The sequence below is a fragment of the Caretta caretta genome, chromosome 11 (assembly GCF_965140235.1).
Source record: "Caretta caretta isolate rCarCar2 chromosome 11, rCarCar1.hap1, whole genome shotgun sequence".
Lineage (NCBI taxonomy): Eukaryota > Metazoa > Chordata > Testudines > Cheloniidae > Caretta > Caretta caretta.
Window position 1 is genome coordinate 44,465,737 of NC_134216.1, and position 26,389 is coordinate 44,492,125.

At 40.6% G+C, this 26,389-nt stretch overlaps 1 protein-coding gene across 3 annotated transcripts in view; it reads left to right on the plus strand.

Annotated features, from left to right (window-relative positions):
• The window catches only part of AGPS (alkylglycerone phosphate synthase), a 157,781-nt gene that overhangs the window by 69,345 nt on the left and 62,047 nt on the right, over positions 1-26,389 (plus strand). For all 3 annotated transcript variants that reach the window (XM_075117975.1, XM_048870393.2, XM_048870394.2), the window contains exons 10-12: positions 2,434-2,542; positions 7,890-8,017; positions 22,556-22,607. In XM_075117975.1, the coding sequence (XP_074974076.1) occupies positions 2,434-2,542; positions 7,890-8,017; positions 22,556-22,607 (289 nt within the window). The remainder of the gene's footprint in view (positions 1-2,433; positions 2,543-7,889; positions 8,018-22,555; positions 22,608-26,389) is intronic.

Below are 26,389 nucleotides of genomic sequence, written 5' to 3' on the forward strand. Positions count from 1 at the left end.
TTTATAAATATTTCCTTTTATCTAGTATTTCCCCTCCAATTTGGAATGTTCGGTTCTGGCTTCTGTAAATTAGTCCTAATTGGGACAGAGAAAGTGGGGTGTGTGTATAGCAGTTCTTTTAAATTACCTTTATATTAAGGCTGCTTAACATTTGTAATAAAGCACTCCCTTTTAGCAAACAGTGGAACTATAATATCATTCTGTCATCATTACTGTAAATTTTCTCATAAATAAAATGTTAGTAAACATTTACAGTAGTGACACCAGAATCATATTATGGCTTCATTGCTTACTAAAGGGAAGTGCCTTATTTCAAATTTGAAGCAGCCTTAATATAAGGGTAATTTAAAAACTACTATGCATCTCCCACTCTCTCTCTGCTATATATACGGGTGTATGTGTGTGTGAGGGAGAGAAAAATTAGGCAGACTAAACTCTTTATAAAAAGTATTGTCACCTTCCGTTTTGAAGCTTCATTGAATTTCTTTGTCATTGCTGCTGTGTTACGTGTTGTAAAAGAAAAACAGCTTTCTTGGGGAGAGGGGGTTGTCTTCTTTTTTTTTAAAGAAGGATATGTTCCTGTCAATCTCAGCTGGCCAGAGTCCTTGCCCTATGTTTTAAAAAAATCACTTTTAGAACAGAATATCTTTCATACCAATGGACCAATATGTAACTAACTGGGATTTTGGTAGGCATGGGGGCAGGGAGAGTGGAGGTGGAAAAACGTTTTGTACAAGATGAGGTTAAATATTTTGATGGCTTACATAGTCTGTAGCTGCCAAAATTTTTTGTCTAGTAGTGCCTTACAGGACTGAAACATCTAGGGTATCCGAACAAAGATGAATTTTTATCAAGATATGACATCTGATTGTGCCCTGGTAACTGAGGCGTCCTTCTATTTAACTTACATGTGCCGGGAAGGGTTATGCCAAATGGTTGGGTATCTCTAGACCTTAATTTGCATCAAGCTAAACTTTGGCATGTGAAACCATCTTTCATAGGAGGAAGAATAACTTTCAAATCCATTTTAATCCATTAAAATGTAAATATAGTTCAGCACCAGATGTATATTGACTTGATATTTGAATTATGTACTTATCTTTAAAAATGGTAAACAATTAGTTCTTAACTTTTTTTGATGATGGTCCTGTAACCTACCTGCTGGGTTGGTAGTCCATTAAAACATTGGTGAATGTGGTATGTTTAATAATAGCCAGTTGGCTGATGTGGCTTAATCACTTTTTTGGTACTTTGCACAACAAATATTTAATAATGACGTATTATTTGCATGTAGTGAAATCTTCAGATAAATTTCATTTTGATTCTATTTTCTGTTTCTGAGCTATCTAAATATCTAAATGTTTTTGCTGTGTTATACAAACTGCTTAAATAAAAGTGCAGTTTACTATGTAAATATGCATGTTATGAAACAGTCTTCATGGTCTTATGAAGAGCTCAGGAGAAGCCATCGGGTTATATTGTTGAGCCACACGTACATTTCAAGAGTCTTAAATTTGCATTGAGGCTTCAGTGCAGTTTGTTGAATTTAAGATGCTTTCAAATTTCCTATTTTATTGGCTTTGAAAACTCTTACAGTAAAAATTTATCTCCATTATTTAATTCTGATATAGCAAGAAATAAAAAATTTATATAAAAAAATACAGGTGTACAGTAAGCAATCTGGACACATTAGAGTAGAAACAAATATAGTGAGGTTAAAGAGGATTTTTAGCACTGTATCTGGATTGTCAATTTCCTGCTATCATGGTAGACTTAAAATAAGTGTTCAAATGTTTACAGGTAGTGGAGTTCTTCTGCTTTGTAGTCAAGCTGCTATGTAAAAATGCATTTGCAATAAATGTGGATTTTTTTTTTCATTTCCACTGGAAATAATTTTTTATGGTGATACTCTCCTCTGTAAGCCAAAGTTAACTATGTTAAAATTGCTATATCTGATGGAGAATGATTTTGGGATTCTAAATTTAAAAATTCATTCTCTCCACTATTTTCCTGTGATATAGTAAGTATTTATATGTGAGAGTTAACCAATGCAATCATGAGACATAAACAAAAGGAAGATATAGGCTAGGATATCATGAGAAATCCAACAAAATGTTTAATTGTAGATTTACTGTGGCATACACAAGGGACAAAAGAGAAAAGTTTGATTTGGCAAAAAATGAGAAGAATCTGTGCTTTCACTGGCTAACTGAATTGTATTAGATTTATTAGTTGCTAGCAGGTTACCTCACAAAATTTCTAGGGGGTGATTTATAGGATTTCCAAATTTTGTAGTATAATTACATCAAGTTTAAATTGTATTTTGTGGTAAATGGAAATTTTAATATGAATATATTAATCAATATATGCTAATTACTTGAGTGTTAAATACTGAATGAATGTATAGTCATCACTATATAATGTGTTAAACAGGTGGTTCATATAAAAATGGTAACCCCAAGAGGAATAATAGAAAAAAGCTGTCAAGTACCTCGCATGTCAACAGGACCTGACATCCATCATTTCATTATGGGATCTGAAGGTATAAACAAAAGTAATATTAAGATGCAGTTTGTGAGATTACATCAGTTTCTGTAATGGTTTGAAAGCCTTTGGGATTTATTTATTAAAACATTGTTTTTCAAAACAATCTTATTCAAAACATTGTTTTTCACTTAATGGGTAGTAAGTACTACTGTGCAAGAACCTTCCTTTATTTTGGTACCACTTTGTGGCTCTTGTCACAGCCTTATTGTTGTGTTGCACAAACACACAAAAAAGCATGCTCAAAACAAGCCTCGTGTCTCTAACTATAATAAATTTATTTTTGAACTCAAGCTTTTAGGAAATTCTAATAGGTTTACAAATCATTGTCAGATACACATCTGAAAAAATGTTAATCATTACAATACTGAGCTTATCTTCTTGTTTGTGTTTGTCATGCAGTAATGAAATCTCTATTTTAACCTGCTGTTACCATGTTACTTAATGCAGGACGTATTGTTTTTTTTAAAGAAATTTGATGTAACTGACTCTATTCATATTTAAAATTGCTTGGGAGTAATCAAATGTTCATAGTTAAATTTTGGCTTACACATTTAAGTGAAACATGGTGCCAAATTCATGCAATACATTTCCAAAAGTTCTTAATATGTTGTGTCCTTTGGGTTTGTATCTCTTTATAATTATTTAAATCATTCTAGTTGGCTTTGTTCAAGCAGGTTGCTGTGTTGAATAATTTCCATTTTCATGCATAAGTGGAAGTAAGTAATATATTACACATGTGCATAGAGAAAAATTTGTACTCAAAAATTTAACTTAAAATGAAGTGTTCACATGGGCAGATGAATAAAATTGTCCAGTAGTGCATTCTTTTCCTGTTCGGTATCCTTTTATTTATTCTCCTTGTTTTTGTTTTTCAAAAAGTAATCTTTTAAACAGCCTAATATAAGGTAAAGTTGGTACATATTAATTACTCCTGCAGGATTTCCTCCATGAGGTGGTGTCCATACTAGTCCCGTAGGTAACCGAAAACTCTGAAAAGCTTTTTAAATTAAAAGTTCCTGAGGAACACCTATTGCAAATGCTGTTAAATTTTTGCCCAGAAAAAAATTGCCATAAGTTACAGTGAAAGAGAATCTTTTTCAGATGTTATACAGAGGAGGTGACTGTTTCAAATAATAGTCTTTAGAACTCCTTGTAGCTGCTTGGATTTCTGAGAACTGAAGGGTTTAAGTTCTTAGAACAAAACACATTTTCTTCAAATTCCATACATGATCTAAAAGTTCCCCAACTCTATCACTTTTGTTTCCATCTTCATGTAAGTTCATACTGACTACTTTTTAAGTTGTAAGAAGTGCACTATCATCCCCTTTGTCTGTTATAACTCTTAATCAGGATGAATGTAAGCTACTCATATCGGGTGGAGAGAAGTTCCAAAAACATTCAAACTTAGTCTAGTTATTAACCTTTTTGTGGGATTTTGATAAACTTGCCATCTGCTTACACCATAGACTTGTCACTGCATGCTCCACATTTTCCAGTTTGTTCATTATTTGTCATGCAGTTGCTCCAAAAGGCCCCATCAGAATTATATCCTTACTGTGCTAGGCACTGCACAAATATATACAGACACATAGTTGCTGTCCTGAAGAGTTTGCAATCTAATTAATTACTAAATTTGTTGAAACTGCAGGTTAAAAGCCACTTCTCCTTCAAGTAACTGTGCACATATATATTTCACACTATACAGGTGTGTGCGGCTACTGTACTCAAGTCAGAGACTTTTGACATCAGTACCATTCGGTAGGGCACGGCCTCTGCCATCCTCGTGTGTGGAGCAGAAGGCATAAAATGGGAGTGGCTGTGGCCTCCCTCTATTTGTTCTTACCACCTGTAGCAAGAGTTGGATCTCCCTGTTGCCTTTGAGCTTCAGTTAGCCAGCTCAGAAAAGAGATTTTCTCCTTTGTATAGTTATAGTTCACTTTACTGCAATTCTAGTTAAGAACTGTTTTAGTAGGTTTTTTGCCATGGCAGAATCCCCTGGATTTAAACGATATGTGCAGGGCTGTTATCCCTGTCACCGATAAGCATAAAAGTTGCTTAATTTGTTTAGGTGAGGGACATATGTCCTAGCTGTAGATTGTTCCCCACTAGGACAAAGAAATATAAGAAGTTTTGTCTTAAATTTTATCTTCTCGAAATGGCAACATCTGCCTCCTCAGAGGCTGACCATGACTGAAAGTTTTCATGAGTAGTTCATGTTCAGCTGCCAAGGCGCCAAAGACAATTTTGGGTGAGAAATCTTGTTGTCGTGTGGCCTCCTTGCAGTGTTCAGAACTGTTTGAGATTGATAGAGCGTGCTCCTCGTCCCACAAAAAAGCACTTAAAAAGTCATCTAATTCTGTGAGGTCTGGTCAGAAGCACCAACACTCAGACTCCACATCCGCCAGCGTTGTTGAGACTCGTGCCTTCTGCTTTACTGGAGAGATCTTCAACCCTAGCAGCATTATTGGATCTGGTTCCATCTCCAGTGGCTGTACACTTACCTCCATTGTTAGTGCCATCAATGCCACAAGCCTTTCATGCAGCAAAGGATTTGTCTGCCTTTGCTGGACTCTGCGTTGTCTGATTCTAATTGTAGCCGCCTCAGCTTCATCGGCATTGTCTGCATCACCTGCCACCAAAACGTGATCAGTTCTTCCTGTATCTTCACTGCAGTCTGCATTGGCACCATCAACTTACTGTTTGGCATTGCCAGTTTTCAGGCAACCCAAGATTCAGCTCTAGAAAGCACTTTGAATGCGGTTTGCTGATTACCTTGGAGTAACCCTTGATAGATTTCTCACATATCTTATCTACCCGAGGAAAACTGTGACTAAGGTGAAGAGGTGTAACAACCTTTTAGGCAAATTGGCCAGCACTTTATAGGGAGCAAATGCTCAAAATCGCCAATCATCTGGTTTAGCCCTCTCTTACTCTGCAGCAGAATACTGTGCTCTGGTCTGACTCCATCTGTCTCATGTAAAGGTGGTTGGCACACAACTGCACTCAACCATGCACATCATAACTGGGGCGATTACACATGTTGCTCCCTGTGTTAAGCCACATCACTCTTCCACACAGCCCTCTGGTTGCTACAGCCAGAATTGTTGGAAAGATCAGGGCAAACCCAAGTCTACCACTATCACTATACACAGACCTCTTCAACGACCCAAAAGCATGCTGTTGTGGGCCCACTTGCCCTACCCAGATTTCTCTGAGGTATTGATGTGGTGTGAAGAATGATCTGCAGCTGACATCAGAAACCAGTCGCTTATAATTGACCCAACCATGTGTGTACCCAGCTTTGATTTCCCCCATTTATGGGCTGTTATGAAGGGATTTTGAACAGACCAGTCCAGAACAGGGTCAATGTGCAGGCAGCCTTCCAACCGTTGGGGCCAATGAGAGGATCCCACATGCAGCTGTGGCCAAAGACCCATGTCTCACATCACTAATGACTGCCCTCTGACCAGATTTGGTGGTTGTCTGAGGGCTCTGCACTTCACTGATGAGGCTGCAGCAAATTGGCATGGCAAGGTCCATATCTGACGAGAAGAATGAAAACTGCATTTCTGCTAGCAATTAGTTATGCAAGAAGGGTACTGGAGCTCCAGGCACTGTAAGCCAACCCCCCCCCAACCCTTACCCCCCCCCCCCCAATGTTTCACAAAGACAAGGTTTCTCTTAGGCCACACTTGAAGTTTATGTATCTGTTTCCACCTCAGACAACTCACCTTCTGGTGTATTTTTCCAAAACCTCTTTTTAGCGGAGCTTCATACTTTGGATGTTGAGAGGGCTCTGTCCGTTTACCTGGACTTCACAAAGTCTTTCAGATCATTTCCTAGAATTTTTATGGCCTTTGCTGAAAGGATTAAAGAGCAACCCATTAAACCCAATATATATCTCACTGTATTTGAGTGCATTAAGCTCTGCTATAATCTAGCTAAATTTTCTCCTCCTGTGAGAATAACAGCCCACTAGGACCTATTTTGTTTCATCAGTAACATACCAATAGTTGACATTTGCAAACCAACAGTGCAGTTGCCAGTACCTACCTTTTCCAGACACTCTGCATTTACTCAAGCTTCCTGGGACAGTGCCAACTTCAGCAAGTCAGTATAGCAGTGCTTCTGACTGCAGTCTCTTCAAATAATCAAAAGTCCCATCACCTGTAAGGAAACTGTTGGTGAGTCACAGTGGAATGTATATGTGCACAATCACTCAAAGGGGAAAAACTGTTACTTACCTGTACAGTAACTTTTTTGTTCTTTGTGATGTATTGTATGCAGATACATTCCATGACATTTCCACCTTCCCCCACTATTTGAGGTATTAGATGGTGTAAAAAAATGGAGAGAGAGGGGCGGTGGTTACACCCCTTTTATGGCCTTGCCTCCAGGAACAAAGATAGCTGAGGCACATGTGCTGACAAGTTTCTGACTCAAGTGCATTGGATGCAGATACACTTACATGGTTTTTAAACTTTTTCAATTTGTTTGAAGACACTAAAACCATACTTACAACACTAGTTTGAGTAGATTTTAGCATCACATATTGCCATTTTATCATGGCATTCTAACATTGACTAACCCCCCATTAACAGTTAGTCAAACTCTGTGATGGCTTCCCCATAACCAGTTTAAAGACTTGAAAAGTTATGTCATTACTAGTCTACCAGACCTCCAGTATCTCTTGTATGATCTTCAGGTTAACTTCAGTAATTTGAACTAGTTAACTTGTTACCTGAAGAAATCTTTTCTGTCCTAAATTGTTTAGAGTCCTAATGTTAAAGGATTTTCAAACTGTCTTTAATCTAATCTAATCTAATTTTCCTAATCCAAATCTTTTAATAATAAACAAAAAACCCACCCTGATCTCCCCCACTACAAATCACTGCGTAGAATGGGGAAAATATTCATTTTTAAACCTCATTATCTTGCACAGCTGGATATGGCAACCTGTTTTCCTTACTTGACAGTTCTATTTAGAGCCTGTCTAAACCAGCTGAGCTTTTGCAGAATACTGCATTAAAACTATTAGTTTTTAGACATCTTGAGCTTTGATCATTTTCTGAAAAAAATCTGATCCACGGTTTGAGAAATGTTGCCTTAACTGTCAACTTCTAGTTGGAGGTTTATGTAGAAAGAAAAAATAAATTTCTAGTGAAATGATACCCAATAAAAATGCTACTCCAGGCTTTAAAATACATTTAACAAATGTGACTTAATTTTCTTAAGATATCTCACTTATGGAATAGTATGAAAATACTCAAAATCATATATGTTAAGTCAGAAAGCAAGAGATTTTTGTGACATTGAAATGATGATCATTTTCCTTTTTAAAGGGACCCTTGGCGTGGTTACAGAAGTTACAATAAAAATCCGACCAATCCCTGAATACCAGAAGTATGGCTCTGTAGTATTTCCTAACTTTGAACGAGGAGTGGCCTGTTTAAGAGAAATAGCAAAGCAGGTAAGGAGAAAATTTGTTTTTGAATTCTATTACACTTGTTTGTTTCATGCATGTAGTATCTGTATTCCAACATTAGGTGTCACAGTAATGCTCTGGTTTGCCTCTGGATATTTTTGTAGTTGGTAAGTGGGCTTAAAGGGACAGTATCAATTTTAACATCTTAGAAACCTCAGTGTAATTTACAAATCAGATTTTAGCAAAGTTTATAAAACTTATTTTTGTGTTGTTCCTATGTAGACTAAGGGAGTTGTACACATTTGTGGCACTTGCTATTCATATGCGCCAGCATGGTGATACGCTCATGTGCTGTTTTGGAAGATATGTGAACTCTCCATAGTTCACTTTTTAGTAACAGTAGAAAACAATTGATTCAATCTGCTAGAGATGTGTCTACCAGAAAGTGCGGGGCAGTAGCTAGCAGTATTTGGGGTGCTACAGGTTGAAGTGGTCTTTATCCTCCATAGCTACCCTGGGACTGTTTCAGTTTTCCTTGGAAAGTTCTGTAGCTGGTAGTATCGGCCTGGAGAGTTCTCAAGGTAGTGTTCAGCATGCACATTCCCAGGCTAGTTTTCACAAAGGTCTTCACAATCCTAGGATGTTTATCGGAGCAGCGCAAAAAAAAAAAAAAAAATTCCTCCAAAAAACCCCTTAATAATGGATAATTCTCATGGGGTGGATTCTAAATATACATTACGAAGAAAAAGCACTATATAAGAAAAAAGTATTATAGTACTGTTTAAAAATAGTAAATGAGTTGATATCACCTTCACTGTAACCTGCACTAAAGCTAGCTTACTGCTGCACAGTAAATATAGCATAAGATACATATGACAGACTATTTTTGGTGAAGCTCTGAAATAGCCATTTTAACTTTTTCTTGTGATATACTTTCTCTTCTCTTGTGTTGAACTGTCAGTTACATCTTGTTTTATGCACAATTTAATGTCAGAATAAATCTGCAGTGAGAAAAGTAGCATGGATGGATAATAGTGGATCAGAAGTATTATAGTGTGGATCTATGGTTTCCTGGCACACTCTCTCAAAAATGGCATTACCTGTTTTCAAGTCACTGATAACTTGGAAGAAAATGATCTTGAATGCTTATGGATCAATGTCCTAATAGATAAATCACAAGATATGGTATAAGTTGTCTGCTACTGACCATCCAGTCACAATAGGGAACAGGATGGCCACCTTCTTATGCATCTATCTATAATGTGTTGGGAAAAAAGCCCAGCAAGATCATGGGGTACTTAAATTTGGAGGTCTCATGCTTCCCGTACTGAAACATGTTTGAAATTTCTAAATGTTAGAGATGAGTTTCCTAACTCAAAGTGTTGGTGCCATCACAGTTAGATTTGTCCTAACAGATAAAGAGAAACTGATCAGAGAACTAAAAATTAATGGTAGCTTAGGTACAAGTAATGATCATGAGTTGATCACATTTATAATGTACAAGCAGGATAAAGTCAGACCAGGTAGATGTAGATATAATTGCTTCCTCCCAGCTGACTTGGCTCAGTTGTTTTCAGCTGTGTGAAATTGGCCCTACTGAAGCACCACACACATACAAATGGAAGAAAGGGGAAGTTAATAGCAATGAATCAGAAGCTAGGAATTGTAGAAAATGGATAAGGGAAGCAAAGGGAAATAAGGAGAAATCTATCACCAGCACAGATAAAGACAATACATTTTTAATATATTAGGAATAAAAAAAGATTAGTGACAATGGTATAGGGCCATTACTAGATGGAAATTGTAGAATTATCAATCAACATGCAGAAAAGGCAATGAAGTTCAGTTACTATTTTTGTGCCGCATTTGGAGGAAAAAACAGATGAGTCTCATCATATGGTGGTGATAACTCTTTGCATTCCACTAGTATCTCTGGAGGATGTTAAACAGAAGGTAGTAATGTTAGGAATTTTTAAATCAGCAGATCCAGATAACTTGCATCCGGGAGTTTTAAAATAGCTGCTGAGCAGCTTGCTGGACGTAAATGTTGATTTTTTTTAATAAGTCTTGGAGAACTGGAGAAGTTCCAGAAAACTGGAAGAAAGCTAATGTGCCAGGATGATTATTATTAGCTTTTCAGCCTGACAATGATCCCAGGAAAGATAATGGAATGGCTGATAGGAGACCTGATTTTTTTAAAGAATTCAAGAAGTGTAATGGCCAATCAACATGGGTTTATGGAAAATAAATCTTGTCATACTAACGTGATATTTTCTGATGAGATGACAAGTTTGGTTGATAAAAGGAATACCACATGGCATGGTACCACATGGCATTTGGATTGAAAAACTAAAATGATATAAAATTAACATGGCACACACTAAATGGATTAAAAACTGGCTAAGTGATAGGTCTCAAAATATAATAGTAAACGGGGAATCATCATCAAGCAAGTGTGTTTCCAATGGGGTTCCACAGAGATCAGTCCTGGATCCTATGCTATTTAACACTTTACTCAATGACCCAGAAGAAAACAAAATAATCACTGATAAGGTTTGCAGACGACCCAAAATTGGGAGGTGGTGGTGGTAAATAACATAGAGGACAAGTCACTGATTCAGAATAGTCTGGATTGCTTGATAAACAGTGCAGATTATTTTAATAAGGTTAAATGTATACATTTGGCAACAAAGAATGTAGGCCATACTTACAGGATGGAGGACTCTATCTTGGGAAGCGGTGAGTCTAAAAAAGATTTGGGAGTCATGGTGGATAATCAGCTGAATGTAAGCTCCCACTGTGATGCTATGGCCAAAAAAGCTATTGTGATCCTGGGATGTATAAACAGGGGGAATTTCCCATAGAAGTGGAGAAGTTATTTTACTTCTATATTTGGCACTGGTGGAACTGCTGCTGGAATACAGTGTCCAGTTCTGGTGTCCTCCATTCGGGAAGGATGTTGAGAGCCATCCGAGAGTGCTATGACCAAAATGGATGCAGGTTGCTTGAGCTCTGAAGCAGCCCACAGGGAAGCCCCAAACATAGTCTCCTAAACCTCACCATCCAATGTCGAGGAATATAGCACCCGACTACTGAAACCCCCTAGATGCCCTCTAGCACTGCTTCTTCCTTTCCAAATCTGAAAGCACTGAAAACACAGAGGAGATCTGCCTTCAACAGAATGGTTCCTGCACATTATGGAGCGCAGCAGATGGCTGTACTGCAGCAGGTGGCCACAGATACTGTTGAAATTAAATCTACAGTTTCCACCCTACAGACCACCATGACTGAAATTCAGAGTGCACTACAAGCAAAATCCAGATGAATGAGTGAAGCAGAACACAGAATTTCTGAAGTGGGATTTCAACGAGAACAAATTAGTTTATGAAGAACGAGAACAAATTAGTTACATATCAAGACTCTAAGACCATGCTAATTCATCTAAAAGGCCACTCATAACAATGTAACGTCAGGATTGTAGATGTTCCTGAGGGAATAGAGAAAGGTAAATCCTCTGAATTTGTCCCTAAACTACAGAATTGATGAATCTGCTGGTAGATTTTTTTTGTTTTTTTTGTTTTGATACAGAACAGGCAGATTGGGCCCTTGTCCCTAAACCAGCTCCAGAAGGTCAGCTTAGAGCATTAGTGTGAAGTTCCTGAAGTTTACCACTAAGGAGCTTATATTGCAGAAATCCAGAGGGGGAGGAAAAGGAGCTGTTACGGCAAGAACCAGCAATTAAAATACTGCTCTTTCAAGATTATGCACGTGTTGCGGTTGCAGTGAGGGCAGCTTTTAGTCAGGCAGATGCTTACCTCAAGCAGCTCCCGGAACAAGCAGCATGCCCCCTTCCGGCTCCTACATGAAGGTGCTGCCAGGCGTCTGCCCCATCCGCAGGCACCTCCCCTGCAACTCCTCCTCCCCCGCCCCCCGGAGCTCATTCAACATATTCAAGATTGGATTATTTCTTTTAGTGTCTCTAGATTTGATCAATTCTACCACTTGTTGTGGCATTGGTACTATTGTTATATCTGACCATGTTTCTCTACATATATCTCTTAGGCCCTCAGAAAATGTGGGGATACATCATTTGTTAACTCTGTGCAGCAGGAGTTAGGACTTTTTTTTTTTTTTATTAAAACAAATACCCCCACCGCTTCATCTGCTTCTATGCTTTGGGAAGTCTTTTAAGCCTTCAACAGAAGCTGTATCATCTCATATGCCACCTTTAAAAAGAAATTGAGAGAACATAGAATTGACCTCCTTTTGAAGGAAAGTAAAGCCTTGGATGTAGACTCTGCTTCTGCCCCCTACCCAGAGAAACTGAGAACACTTATCAATCTAAGACATGAAATCAACAAACTTCTGTCCCAAATGGTTGAGATTGCTTTATTCACTTTGAAACGAAACTACCAGGCATCCGGCAAGAGAGCTCGCAGGCTGTTGGCATATAGATTTAACCAAAAGGCTAACAAACAAGATTGCTGTAATTTGCAATAGAAGCAATAAATTATACACAACACAGATATTAATAAACAACTTCATCAGTTTTATTCAAAACTATATTTTGCTGAAAAGGAAATCTGTAAAGATGCCTAGATAACTTTTTTTAGTGAATTGTCTCTAAACTGCCTCAGATCCCTGACTCTCCAAAGGAACTTTTAGGTGCCTCTCTAAAATCATGGACCTGACTCAGGCTATAAAAGAAATGAAGGTCCGAAAGACTTCTGTCTCAGATGATTTCTCAATTGAATTTTACAAAAAGTTCTCAAACTTTAACACCTAGATTATTGAACATGTTCAGTGAGGCCAAGAATGAGCAAACTCTCCCACCTACTCCAAGAAGCTGTAATTTCAGTTATTTCTAAATCTGGGAAAAAACTTGAACTGTGGTAATTACAGGACAATTTCTTTAATCAGGTGTAATGCTAAGATTGTAGCTAGGGTTGGCAACTTTCTAACTGCACAAAACTGAATGCCCTAGCCCTGTCCCTTCCCTGAGGCCCTACTCACTACATTCCCCCTCCCTTGGTGGCTCACTCTCCTCCAACCCTCAGTCACTTTCACTGTGCTGGGGCAGGGAGTTGGGGTGCGGGAGGGGACTCTGGGTAGGGGGTTGGGGCACAGGCTTACCTCCGTCTGCGGCACAGCAAGGAGGCTAAAGCAGGGTTCCTGCCTGTCCTGACTCTGCGCTGCGCCCCGAAAGCGGTCAACAGCAGGCTCCTAGGCGGAGGTGCAGACAGGCGGCTTTGCGTGCTGCTTTCACCCATGGGCACTGCCTCCCCCCCCCTCCCCCCCAGAAAAACAGACACCTGGTCACTCTAATTGTAGCTAAAGCTCTTGCAGTGATACTAGACAAAGTTCTATGACATTGTACTCACAGCAGGTAAGCGTCCCTCTTAACGGACATGACTCAGATAATGTGTCAACTGATTGATATTATTGCCAGATCAAGAGCTTCTAAAAATCCTTAGCTGACATTTCTTTAGATGCCAAAAAGGCCTTTGCCTGCATAGCCTGGGACTATCTTTTTCATATCATAGCAAAATTTGGATTTGATAAAAATTTATTGCTTGGATTAATCCTTTATACTCTAACCCAATTCACTGAGTAATTACCAAGGGTATTACCTCTCTCTAATGAAAATGCGGTAGAAATATGTGGGAGGGCTGCCCCCTTTCTCCTTTTCTTTTAGATTCCGCCATTGTCAGATGAGCAAATCAACATATTCATGGTATCAGGATGGGCCAAACAGAGCACAAAATTATGCTGTTTGTGGTGATGCTCTTGTATTTGTATCTAAGCACGGGGATACTATTCTTGACCTTTTAGCCACTATTAATAAGTTTGGACTCATCTCAGGATATATAATTCATTGGGGGTAAATCAGAAATCTTAGGCATTAAAAAAAAATATGCACAGGAAAGCTTCTTCTCAAATTGGAACCTTCAGTGGCAATCCTCTTGTATGAAATATTTAGGAACACTGATTCCCAAAAATTTTCAGAACATGCCTAAGATAAATACAGAACCACTTATTTCTCAAGTGGGTAACAATTTGGGGAGACAGAGTTTAACCCTCAGTTTGTGGGGTAAAATTAATATACTAAAATTAATGTCCTTCCCAGAATTTTGTATGTCCTGGCAGGTCTGCCTATTTCTGTTCCTCAAATATGTTTTTAGAAATTCAGTCATTTTAAAATATTCCTTTGGGGTGCTGGCAAGAAACCTAGACTGGCTCTGAGCAAATTACAGATCCCCTGTATCTCTGGGGTGGATTTCATTTTTTCCAACTTGGAAAATTATCATATCTCCTTTTTGTTAAACCAGGCATCTTTCTGGCTATTCCACATGACCACAGAGACACCCACCTTAGGTTCAGATTGAACAAGAATTGGTATACCCACTCCCACTTTCAGGCATTGTAGGATCAAATTATTGTAGATTTGGTGGCTCCAAAGCTCCTACATAACAGCTGTGAGGCAAGCTTGGTCAAACTTGGTTAACTTCTTCATCCATTCTTCCATGTAGAGGCAGTCCTATGGAGCAATTGTATCCTTAAATTTGGTGGCAAAACCTGGATGTGGAGGGATTGGATGGACAGAGGAATTATGACTGTCGAAGCGAATTGACAATGATAAAATTAAACCATTTGTACATCTTCAGAAACAATTTGGTTTGCCCTGCATGGACATATCTCATATTAAAGTGTTTCCTTATGAACATATTTGGATCGGATTCTTTGGGAGCTCCAGAGCTTTTATTATTTTGGAGGCAATTTCCTGGATTTACTTGGCCAGCAGTATCCTTTTACAATTTTCTGGCCCAAAAAACTCTGCCAAAGATTGATAATTTCAGAATTGCTTGAAATAGAGATTTGGATACATAACTATCTCTGACCCGATGGAATATAATGTATGTAATGTTAAACAACTATAGTCCTGAGACTACGGCTTATTCACCAAAATACACTTCAAGTATACTGGTCCCCACATAGGCTAATGGTAATGGTCTTCATAAATGCTGACTGCTATTGGAAATGTATCACCAAGGGAGTTACATTAGCTCATGTTTGGGTAGTGCTTATGTATCAAGAATTTCTGGTATGAGGGGAGTCAAAGGACCAATTTGATATTGAATGCTAAGTTGGAGCCCACCCCCCAGCCCCTGCTTAAGTTTCATTTTTGGATATATTCCTGATACCTGGAGACTACCTCGTAACAAGGCAGTGTGGCTCGTATGAGCAGCTTTGGTCGCTAAAAAATTAAACCTGCAAAAATGGAAAAGTCAGTCCTCACCAAATATTGATGTCTGGGTCAGTGATATAAGGCTGACCTCACAGCTAACGAATGACTGGCATGTCGCAGAAAGGGAATACCCAAAAAATGCAAAGCAGTTTGTGCTGACTTCTTAGATGTCTATGATTAATGGAGACCCGAAGATATATATGTCACTTCCACTCCACTCCTTTTATCTTCACTGTTTGTTTACGTAGTGTATTATGATGTATCTGGTATTTTGGTATATTTGTTGTATTTAGGAAAAATTAAATAATAAATACAAAAAAAAATTGGAGAAGGTTCAGAGATGTCATGAGAATGATTAAAGAATTGAAAACATGCCTTAGAAATTGACTGAAAGAGCTCAATGTATTTAGCTTGATAAACAGAAGGTTAAGGGGTGATTTGATTAGTCTGTACTTACATGGGGAACAAATATTTTATATTTGGCTCTTCAGTCTAGCGTAGAAAAGTAAAACACGATCCAATGCCTGGTGGTTGAAACTACAAAAATTCAGACTGGAAATAAAGACACAAATTTTTAAGAGGGAGGGTAATTAACTATAGGAACAATTTACCAAGGGCAATGATGAATTCTCCATCACTGACTTGTTTAATCAAGGGTAGATGTTTATCTAAAAGAATCACTTTAGGAAGTATTTTGGGGGAACGTCTATGACCTACATTATACAGAAAGTCAAACTAGATTACCACAATGGTTCTTTCTGGCCTTGGAGTCTACTAAGTGCTTTACACAGGTTGTACTGTATTGAGTGAAATACAATTATATATCTATTTGGATCTGACTGTGAGTAAACTGATTTACTTTCCATGTACAAAGTAAAATCTCTAATATAGAGTGAAACTGCAAGTCCCTGTGTGTCACTTTTAAAATGTTTTTTTTAGGTACCTAGCACACTTCTGTGCACTTGAAAAATAATAAACTGTTTCTTCTTCGTGTGATTGCTCATATCGATTCCGATTAGGTGTGTGCGCGCCATGTGCACAGTCATCAATGTTCTGTAGCAGCTCCCGTCAGGTTGGCTGTGGAGCCCCCTGGAGTGGCACCTTCACGGCACTGGATGTATGCCCCTGCTGACACTTCACCTCCTCAGTTCCTTCTTACCGCCAGTGACTGTCATTGGAACTGTGGTCGTTGCCTAGCAAATGCTTCCTTTAGCATTCTTTCTAGTTGTATTTGTAGTTTAAGTCTTAGTTAGTTAGTTAGTTTAGTGTATATTGTGTATATAGCTGATAAGGTTTAGGGAGCGGGGTTTTTCCCCATCTCCTTACCTTCCCCTTGGGTTCCAGGGCATGCCTCTGAGCAACAGGTTTAAACCCTGCGGAACCTACAGCTGGCCTATGCCAACTGGCGACCCCCCACAACATGTGTCTGAAGTGTCTGGGGGAAGTGCACCAAGCAGAGAGGTGCAAGATCTGCAGAGCTTTCCAACCTAGGACCAGAAAGGAGACAGATTGTCTGAAACCACTCCTGATTGGAATCCTGTCTTTGTCCTCAGCCTGCCACGGACAGTCAGGATCCAGCACTGAGCGCATCCGTATGGAGTGTCCCGGCCTCGGTATGTGACACGTGCCAAGGAAGGACTCTGACCTAAGAGACCCTCTGCACCAGTGCTCCCTAGCACCGCAAATTGCAGAGGCAGCCTGCACCGCTCTCATTCACCAGTGCCGCACAAGCGGCACAGGAAGACTGAAAGGGATTATTCCCCGGTCTTGAAGACAGCTGAGCCAAAAGGTGCAACAGCAGTGCGTCCTATGAAGGAGCACTCAGTGCCCAGAAAGCAAGAGTCGGCGCCATTGACTTCAGTTCCCATGAGGGGACTGTCGAGTCTGCCACTCAGTGACTCCCCTGGGCAGGTGTGCCAGGTGGAGGAGTTAGCTACACTCCACCCTGAATACTTCTGATGCTGCCAGAGATCTAATTGTGATGACGGCTCCTCAGCTCCCAGTGGTCAGAGGCTACAGGCTCAGCAGGTGCTTATAGCTGTGGTGGTTTGGGAATGAGAGCCAATTACAGGACTGATAATCTCGCTCTGGAGCAGGTTGAAAAGCAGGAACTCAAAAATTGAGGAGCACCCCAAGGAGGCCACTGGGCAAAAGGATATGGCATTGGTGGGAATCCCTACTGTGGGAATGATGCTGATGTCCATAGCAATGATGATCTAAGGAAAATCTCTGGATCCTGTGGTTCAAGAACAGGCTCCATTGTTGGCACTACAAACTGCCTCTTCATCCTCTCCAGATGACTCTGCCATGCCAGGCTCCTTCTCTCCCTCAGTGCCTGAGGACTTTAAGGCATATCAGGACCTCCTGAGGCATGTGGCTGTTACTTAGACATCCAGACTGAATTTCTGCAGGAGAATATGGATAAACTGCTTGATATTCTCTGACCACCAGATCCAGGGAGAGTAGCCTTCCCAATAAATGAGTTTCTCTTGGAGCCTGGAAAGGCCTGACCCCCTGGAATACTCACACTTCATTACCTCCCATGGCTAAGTGTGTGGGGAAGTGGTACTTTGTCTCCATCCAGGGTTTTGAGAGTTTCTACTCCCACCTGGACACTAACTGTCTTGGGGTAACTGCAGCAAGTGACAATGCATGACAGAGAATTTAAAAACCTATGCCTAACGACAGAGAGCCCAAAAAGAGGACTTGATGGTGAGGAATATTTATACCTTCTCTTCCCTGCAGATTTACATTGCAAACCAACAGGCATTGCTCTATAAATACAACTTTAATTGGGCAGCCATGTCTAAGTTTGCAGACAAATTTCCAGAAGCCTTCAGGGAAGAATTTAAGGTGTTCATTGCAGAAGGCTGTTTGGTAACCAAAACTACATTACAGTCGGCTCTGGCTGTGGTGGTTGCTTTGGCCAGAATTATGGCATCAGCGGTGACTCTGAGGGCCTCACTGCTGCAGAATTCAGGCATTACACCCTGAATGTGTGCAGCAGACTATTGAGGACTTACCTTATGGTTGGGTATTGTTTTTGGAAAAGACAAAGGAAACCTTGGATTTTTTTTTTTTAATAATTCCCAAGCTATTTTGTGTTCCTTGGGAGTTTATACTCTGGCTTTAGAGACACTGCTATAGCAGTCAGCTGTAACAATGGCAATGCCACTCGCAGCATTTCTTCAGGCAGCCTCTTGTAAGGCAGCGGCACTACCCCAGAAAGGGGCATAGATCCCCGAGACGAAGGACCTCTGGTTCCAGATTTTAGCCAGCCAGCTCCTCCTCCCTCAGCATCCAGCAAGTATCCATCTTGACTTGTGTGTCCAGGGTAGTGAACTGGTGGTGACCTCTCCATCCCTGTTTGGCTACAGGTTGGCTCATTTTTACAGTGTTTGGGACTCAATTACCATGGACAGCTGGATCCTAAGCACCGTCAGATTGAGTTATGTCATACAGTTCTCTCCATCCCTCCTCCCCACTCCTGTACCCTGTCCCTCTTCAGGGACACCTCTAACTAGACGCTGCTCCTCTAGCAAGTTCAGTCTCTAATGGCTCTGGGGGCTGTAGAGGAAGTTTTCCTGCAGCATTGGGGACAGGGATTCTATTCCCAGTATTTCTTGGTTCCCAAATCGAAGGGCGGGCACAACCTCAACAAATACACCAGATTCAGGGGATTCCAGATGGTCACCCTATGAACTGACCTCCCCTCATGAAATCACATAAGAATGGCCATACTGGGTCAGACCAATGGTCCATCTAGTCCAGTATTCAGGCTTCCAACAATGGCCAGCGCCAGATGTCAGAGGTTTGCAGACCGGTTTGCTGCCCTGGATCTTCAGGGCACTTATTTCTACATCGCAATTCTCCCAAGCCACAGACGTTTTCTCCAGTTTGTTGTGACGGACTGGCACTATCAATACACCATGCTTCCTCTTAGTCTGTCTTCTGCTCCCTGAGTTTTTAACATATGCATGATTGTAGTGACAGCATACCTCAGGAAGAGGGGAATTTCATATCTTCTTATGAGTGGTTACTGAGGGGAAGTCCAGAGAAGCAGACTTCTTTCATGTTCAGTTCACACTATGCTTATTTGACTTGTCTACGTCTTATCCTAAACAGTGGTCCCAACTCAAAGAACTGAGTTAATTGGGGCCCTAATAGACTGTACAAGTTTGAGAATGTTTCTGCTGACTGACCAATTGCACGCGATTTGCCACCTATGTTTGGAACTACAGTCTCAGCCCTCAACCACAGCCTGAGTATGCCTGAGATTGATAGGCCATATGGCTGCATGCACAAAGGTACTCTAGTTTGCCAGATTGTGCCTTTGTCCTCTTCCCAAGTGGCTGAAGTTGGTCTCAGATCGTTATCCCTTGGACAGACTGGTCCTCTTTCCTCTGCCAGTCTGGGACTACTTACGGTGGTGGATGGTTTCAGGGCAATGTGTGCCAGGGTGTTCGCTTTGCTTAGTCCCCACCAACCAGGACTATTGTCACCAATGCCTCCTTAATAGGTTACAGATCACACCTGGGCTCACTAAAAGTTCAAGACCTGTGGTTGGAACTGGAAGCTTTTTTGCATATCAGTATTCTGGAGTTCCATGCCATCTACAATGCCAGTAAGGCCTTTCCATATCTTATCAGGGACTCAGCAGTGCACATCCTTAATGAAAATACCACTGATGTATTATGGGAACAGATAGGGCGCATACTCCAATATTCAGTGTCGCGAGGTAATCCGACTTTGGAAGGTTTGCATTGGGGAAAGTGTTACCCCTCTGGCCAATCTCCTACAAGGGATCCAGAATCATCTGGTGGATCACCTCAGCAGAAATTTCTCCCCAAATCATGAATGGTCTCTGAAGCCCGGTATCATTTGGTCCGTCTTTGTGGTGTGGAGCATTTTAATGATAGACCTGTTTGCCACAGGAGACAGAAGAAGTGCTGTCTGTTTTGCTCTCGAAGGTGTCTCAATCTGGGCTCCCTGACAATGCTTCTCACCGGAGCTGCGAATCAGCACTCTTGCATGCCTTTGTTCCAATTGCAATCATCTGACATGTCATCATTCTCAAGCTGAAATGGGATTGTGCCACACTCATTCTCTTTGCTCCAATGTGGCCAAGACCGCGTTGGTCCTTTGACGTTCTTGCATTGTTGATTTGTCTTCCCATATCTCTCCTTCTTCATCCCAAGCTCATGACTCTGCATCATGGTCAGATTTTGCATCCAGTGCTCAGCTCCCCTGCATCTCATAGAGTGGATGCTGCATGGTTGGAGGACGAGGAGGAAGAACAATGTTTGGAGGTGGTCCGGCAAATCTTTCTTAATAGTAGAAAGCCCTCCTCTAGAGCAGCCTATTTGACCAAATGGAAGTGTTTCTCAATGTGGTCTTTAGGCCAAAGAATTCAACCAGCGATCACTTGTATCCAGGATGTCATGGGTTGTCTGTTACACCTACAGTCTTCTGGTCCTGCACTCAGTTGAGAGTGCACCTGGCGGTAATTTTGGCATTCCATCCGTCCGTCCATCCGTGTTTCCGAGCTCCGTGGTAGTGAGGCTCTGGAAAGGAGTCACTCTTCTCTACCACTGGTGGAAGAACTGGTTCCCTTGTGGGTTCTTAATATGGTCTGAGCAGTTCTTATCAGACATCCATTTGAGCTTCTGGCAACTTTTCTCCCTTCTGTGTCAGAAAATTGCTCTCCTTGTGGCAATAACATGCAAGGAGTGTGTGTGTAAGTTGCAGGCTTTGATGGCAAAGCCTCCTTACACACACTCTTCCAAAGACAAAGTAACCGTGCAGTCTCACCCTAAGTTTTTATCTAAAGTGGCATCTCAGTTTCATTTGAACCAAGTTATGTATCTGTTGGTGTTTGTTCTTAAGCCACATTCAACCCCAGATGAGTAGCATCCTCACATGTTGGATGTCAAGCGATGTTTGGCTTTTTACCTAGGTGGGGCTCAATCTTCCTGTTCTTCATCTCATCTGTTTCAGATGCAGAAAAAATGAAAGGGCAAGCAGCCTCTTCAGACAATCTCGAGGTGGATAACTTCCAATATCATGACCGCATACAAAGTAGCATCCAGACTGCACCTAATCAGTGGGTGCAAGCTCATTCTGCGAGGGCCCTGGCAGTGTTGATCACATTTCTAAAAGATGTTCCTATATTGGACATTTGCAGGGCTGCCACTTGGTCCTAGGTACATTTGTTTTCAACCACTATGCCATTACTACTGCATCCAGATCAGATGCAAACTTTGGGAAGGCAATCCTGCAGTCCTTGTTTAAATACACTCTCTGAATTCCACCTCCTGAGAGTACAGCTTGAGTCACCTACATGGAATACAGGGCTGAATCTACTCAAATTAAAAACAGTTACTTACCCTTATTCCATCTATTGGTCTTCAAGATGCAATGCACATATGTATTCCACAACCCACCCTCCATCCCCTTTGCCTCAGAGTCTGTAGCTCTTGACGTTTAATGCAAAGAAAGTGAGGGGGATCAGGGCGGTGTTGCCCTTATATAGCCAGGGAGGGGTTAGGGCCACAGGGCATGAATGCTGCCCCTATGAGTACTGCTAGACAAAGTTCTCTGGCTTTGGTGCGCTGGGTGCACACACACCTATGTGGAATATATGTCTGCATCACCTCTTGAACAACAGTTACTATACAGGTAAATACGTTTTCCCCTTAAAACGTGTAATAAATATGTTGAGCCAGATACTAGCTTGAGTTGATCCTCTAAGAATTCACAAAACACTCTTCAGGAGAAGAAGGATAGGGCAGAAACTATTCACCCTGAATTTCCCTTTTAAACTAGTATACAGTGTGTCTTCACGTGCCCTCTATAGCCACAGCTATTGAAAAACATTCCAGAGCAAAGCTCAAGCATAAGGAGTATAACCATATTTTTAAGACTAGAAAAGCTCAGCCCTGTATATGTCCCTGCCAGTGCAGATTAGTTCCATTTGGAATTCTCTGCAGAGGGTTCTTTGTTTATAGCACAGGACATTACCTTAAAATAATGCTGGATTTCTTTGGGCTATGTTAATGTATGCATGTTTGTTTATAAACACAATTAAGCCTAAAGCCAGATTTTGGCCTGATGCTGAAGAGTTAATGTACATTAAATCTGAGATTTATGAATTTGTCAAATGTACACATTAATATCTATCCTTGCAGTGAATATATGCTGAAGATAAAGGAAATAGAAATAGGGTACTAACGCCTTTTATATATGCTGGGTTTTTTATATGAAAACATGACTCTCATAGTTTAAACCACTTCAGCACAATTTTATTTACAAATTGATTTTTTTTTTTTCTTTTTTAGAGGTGTGCTCCTGCATCAATTCGCCTTGTGGACAATGCACAATTTCAGTTTGGTAAGTTCACAAATATTGTGTCCAAAATTAGTATTTATATTCTATTTTTAGAGTGCCTTGTCTGAAGTGACATATCCAGGCTTAAAATCCAGACTGCTTGTCTGTGTCTTATTTCTAGTTTGAATCGTTTTGCCTTTTAGGAAATGTGACTATTATAGTAGGCTACTCTTCCTACTCCTTGCTATCAAATAATGGAGTTTATCCTTTGTCTTAAGCAGTAGAAGTTTATGCTTTGGTGCTAAAAGTCTAGGTTCAAATCTTTTTGATGGACTTCTTCTGGGAGTCCTTATAGAAATGCATCAGTGTGTGTTCTGAAAATAATTCCTACAAAATTTCACATAGCTACTGTAGCTAGTGGACAACTTTAGAGTACAGTGCTTGTAACAGTAACAGTTCATAAAGCTTATTGACTAATGAAATGAACAAGTTGCATATTCTATGCAGTATATCAACATGTGCTTTTATTTTATGGTGACTGATACCCTTTGGAAGTAAAGGGGCAATGTGTATGAAAGTGAGATTGATGATAATGTCTAGAGCTGACTATAGTGCAGGGAAGCCGCATGGTCCATGAACTTCTGCCAGTGCATCTCAGTCCTGATTGTGTAATGCACTCAGGGCAGGTCTACACTACAGGGTTAAGTTGACCTAAGTTATGCAACTCCTGCTACGTGAATAACGTAGCTGGAGTCGACTTAGCTTAGGTCGACTTTTTGCGGTGTCTACGAGTTTCTCCCACCGACTTACCTTAAGCTTTTTGTTCCGGTGGAGTACTAGAGTTGACAGGAGAATGATCTGCGCTTTCTTTAGCGGGTCTTCAATAGACACGCTAAATCGACCCCAATGGTGGATCGATCGCCTCAGCGTTGATTCACAGTAAGTGTAGACGTTCCCTCAGTATTAAAGCGATACTTAATGGTATTTTGTGGGTGTCTGATAGGTAAAACATGCTATTGGGATTATATATTCAAATGATTTGGGGTCCAGTTCTTCTCTCTGGTATGCATTGTGTAATGGGAGTTGCGTGTGTGAATCTTAAGGTAAAACTTTTGGCTTTATTTTAACACATTTTGATTTTAAAAAAATCTTCAAAACTGATGTGGAATCCCCTTTTGAATGTATCATAGAATCATAAGACTCGCAGGGACCTCGAGAGGTCATCTAGTCCAGTTCCCTGCATTCATGGCAGGACTAAGTATTATCTAGAGTAGACCATCCCTGTCAGGTATTTATCTAACCTGCTCTGAAAAATCTCCAGTGATGGAGATTCCACAGCCTCCCTAGGCAATTCATTCTGGTGCTTAACCACCCTGATAGTTTTTCCTAATGTCCAACCTAAACCTCCCTTGCTGCAATTTAAGCCCATTGCTTCTTGTCCTATCCTCGGAGGTTGAGGTTAACAACAATTCTCCCTCCTTCTTGTAACAACTGTGGCAAAATACCTTGTTCGCCTCAGTAGGCTCAGTCCTTTTTAGCCTTGGAGACTCAGGTTTGGGGCAAGACGAATCCTTATAGGTGGCACAGGGTCCTGCTACTCCTCTCCTCAGTCAGTCCCTTGTGCTTGTTTTCCTTCCCTTCTGGGGAGCGAGTGCAGCTTCGCTACTGGGAAGGCTTGGTGTCTTGCTGCAAACAGCCTACTGGCAGCTTCCCTGCTCCTCTCGCTCCCTCACTCTCTCCCTCCTTCCACTCAGGGGAGGATTTAAAAAGTTCCCACGCAGTTGGAGTCAGCTGAACCTAATTGGTTCCCTAGCAACCCCTTTTCCAGCTGAACCTTATTGCCCAGTGGTTATTACTCCTCAATGGATAGGGAGGGGCCTTTTAATCCCCTGGGACTAATTACTACCCTCCCCTCCCCCGTAGCTGTTAGTCCTGGGTTTACCACACAACCTTTTATATACTTGAAAACTTATCACGTCCCCTCTGTCTTCTCTTTTCCAGACTAAACAAACCCAATTTTTTCAATCTTCCATCATAGGTCATGTTTTCTACACCTCTAATCATTTTTGTTGCTCTTCTCTGGACTTTCTCCAATTTGTCTACATCTTTCCTGAAGTGTGGTGCTCAGAAGCTACATAAGCTAACAATGTTATTCTCCACAGGCAAGAAACATTAAAGTGTTAGTATAGGATTGGTCCTGCTGCCCCGTACTATTAATGTAAATTTAAATTTGGGGTGTAATTAAATGATAGGCAGCATTAGTTTAAGAATAAGGAAAAGATCATCATTACTGTTGCTTGGTCCACAAAGCTGTCAACAGCACTTTCCTAGTAAGTTATGCGCTAAGGAATATAGTCGTAATTCAGTGTATAGGGACATGTGCACATAACTACAGTCAGTTTTAATCGTATATAAATCTATGGGTGTCATAAATATAAAGGGAAGGGTAAACACCTTTAAAATCCCTCCTGGCCAGAGGAAAAAGCCTTTCACCTGTAAAGGGTTAAGAAGCTAGGATAAACTTGATGGTACCTGACCAAAATGACCAATGAGGAGACTAGATACTTTCAAAGCTGGAGGGGGGAAAAACAAAGGTTCTCTCGGTCTGTGTGATGCTTTTGCCGGGATCAGAAAAGGAATGGAGTCTTAGAACTTAGTAAGTAATCTAGCTAGATATGCGTTTGATTCTGTTTTGTTTAAAAGGTTGATAAAATAAGTTGTGCTGAATGGAATGTATATTCCTGTTTTTGTGTCTTTTTGTAACTTAAGGTTTTGCGTAGAGGGATTCTCTATGTTTTGAATTTGATTACCCTGTAAGGTATTTACCATCCTTTTAACAGAGGTGATTTTACAGAGGTGATTTTTTTACTTTTTCTTCAATTAAAATTCTTAAAAGAACCTGATTGCTTTTTCATTGTTCTTAAGATCCAAGGGTTTGGGTCTGTGTTCACCTATGCAAATTGGTGAGGATTTTTATCAAGCCTTCCCCAGGAAAGGGGGTGTAGGGTTTGGGAGGATTTTGGGGGGAAAGACATTTCCAAGCAGGCTCTTTCCCTGTTCTATATTTGTTAGACGCTTGGTGGTGGCAGCAATAAGGTCCCAGGGCAAAAGGTAAAATAGTTTGTACCTTGGGGAAGTTTTAACTTAAGCTGGTAAAAATAAGCTTAGGGGGTTTTTCATGCAGGTCTCCACATCTGTACCCTAGAGTTCAGAGTGGGGAAGGAACCTTGACATGGTGTCAGAGCGGTGGGATTAACTTGAAATCATTTTGAGATTTTTTTTTGAACCAGAAGCACAGATGTTTTTAAAAGGAAATATTTTTTTTCCTTTGGGCTCTGGAAAGCAGGTTTTAAGCTGAAAGCAGTTAGAGGTTTTTTTGTCTCTGCTTGGGGGCCAGAGCAGAGACAAAAGGTAATTGTCTTTTGTGAGCTGGAGTTTTCTCTATCTAAAGGCAGGGTGGTTAACCTCCTGCAGGGAAATTTACAAGTCTTCACAGACCTGAAGTTGTTTTTTACCTAAGAGCAACTAGAGGGGTTTTCTGTCTATTTGCCTGGAGACAAAGGTGTTAGGTTTTTTTTGTTTTTTTTTTTAAAGGATTTTTCTGTAGGCTGACAATCACTATCAGAAAACATATATATCCAGTACAGCACAACCTATTTTTGTTTTGAGAAGCCAAGTTTTTTTGTTTGTTTGTTTTAGTTCTAACTCTCGGGTGTAAAGTTAGTTAAAAACAGAGAGACAAACATGACAGAGCCCAAGGCAGAAACAGCCAAAGAGGCTGCCCACAGGAGAGAACTGGAGGCAGTGAGAGAGACAGAAAAACAACAAGAGGCTGCTCACAGGAG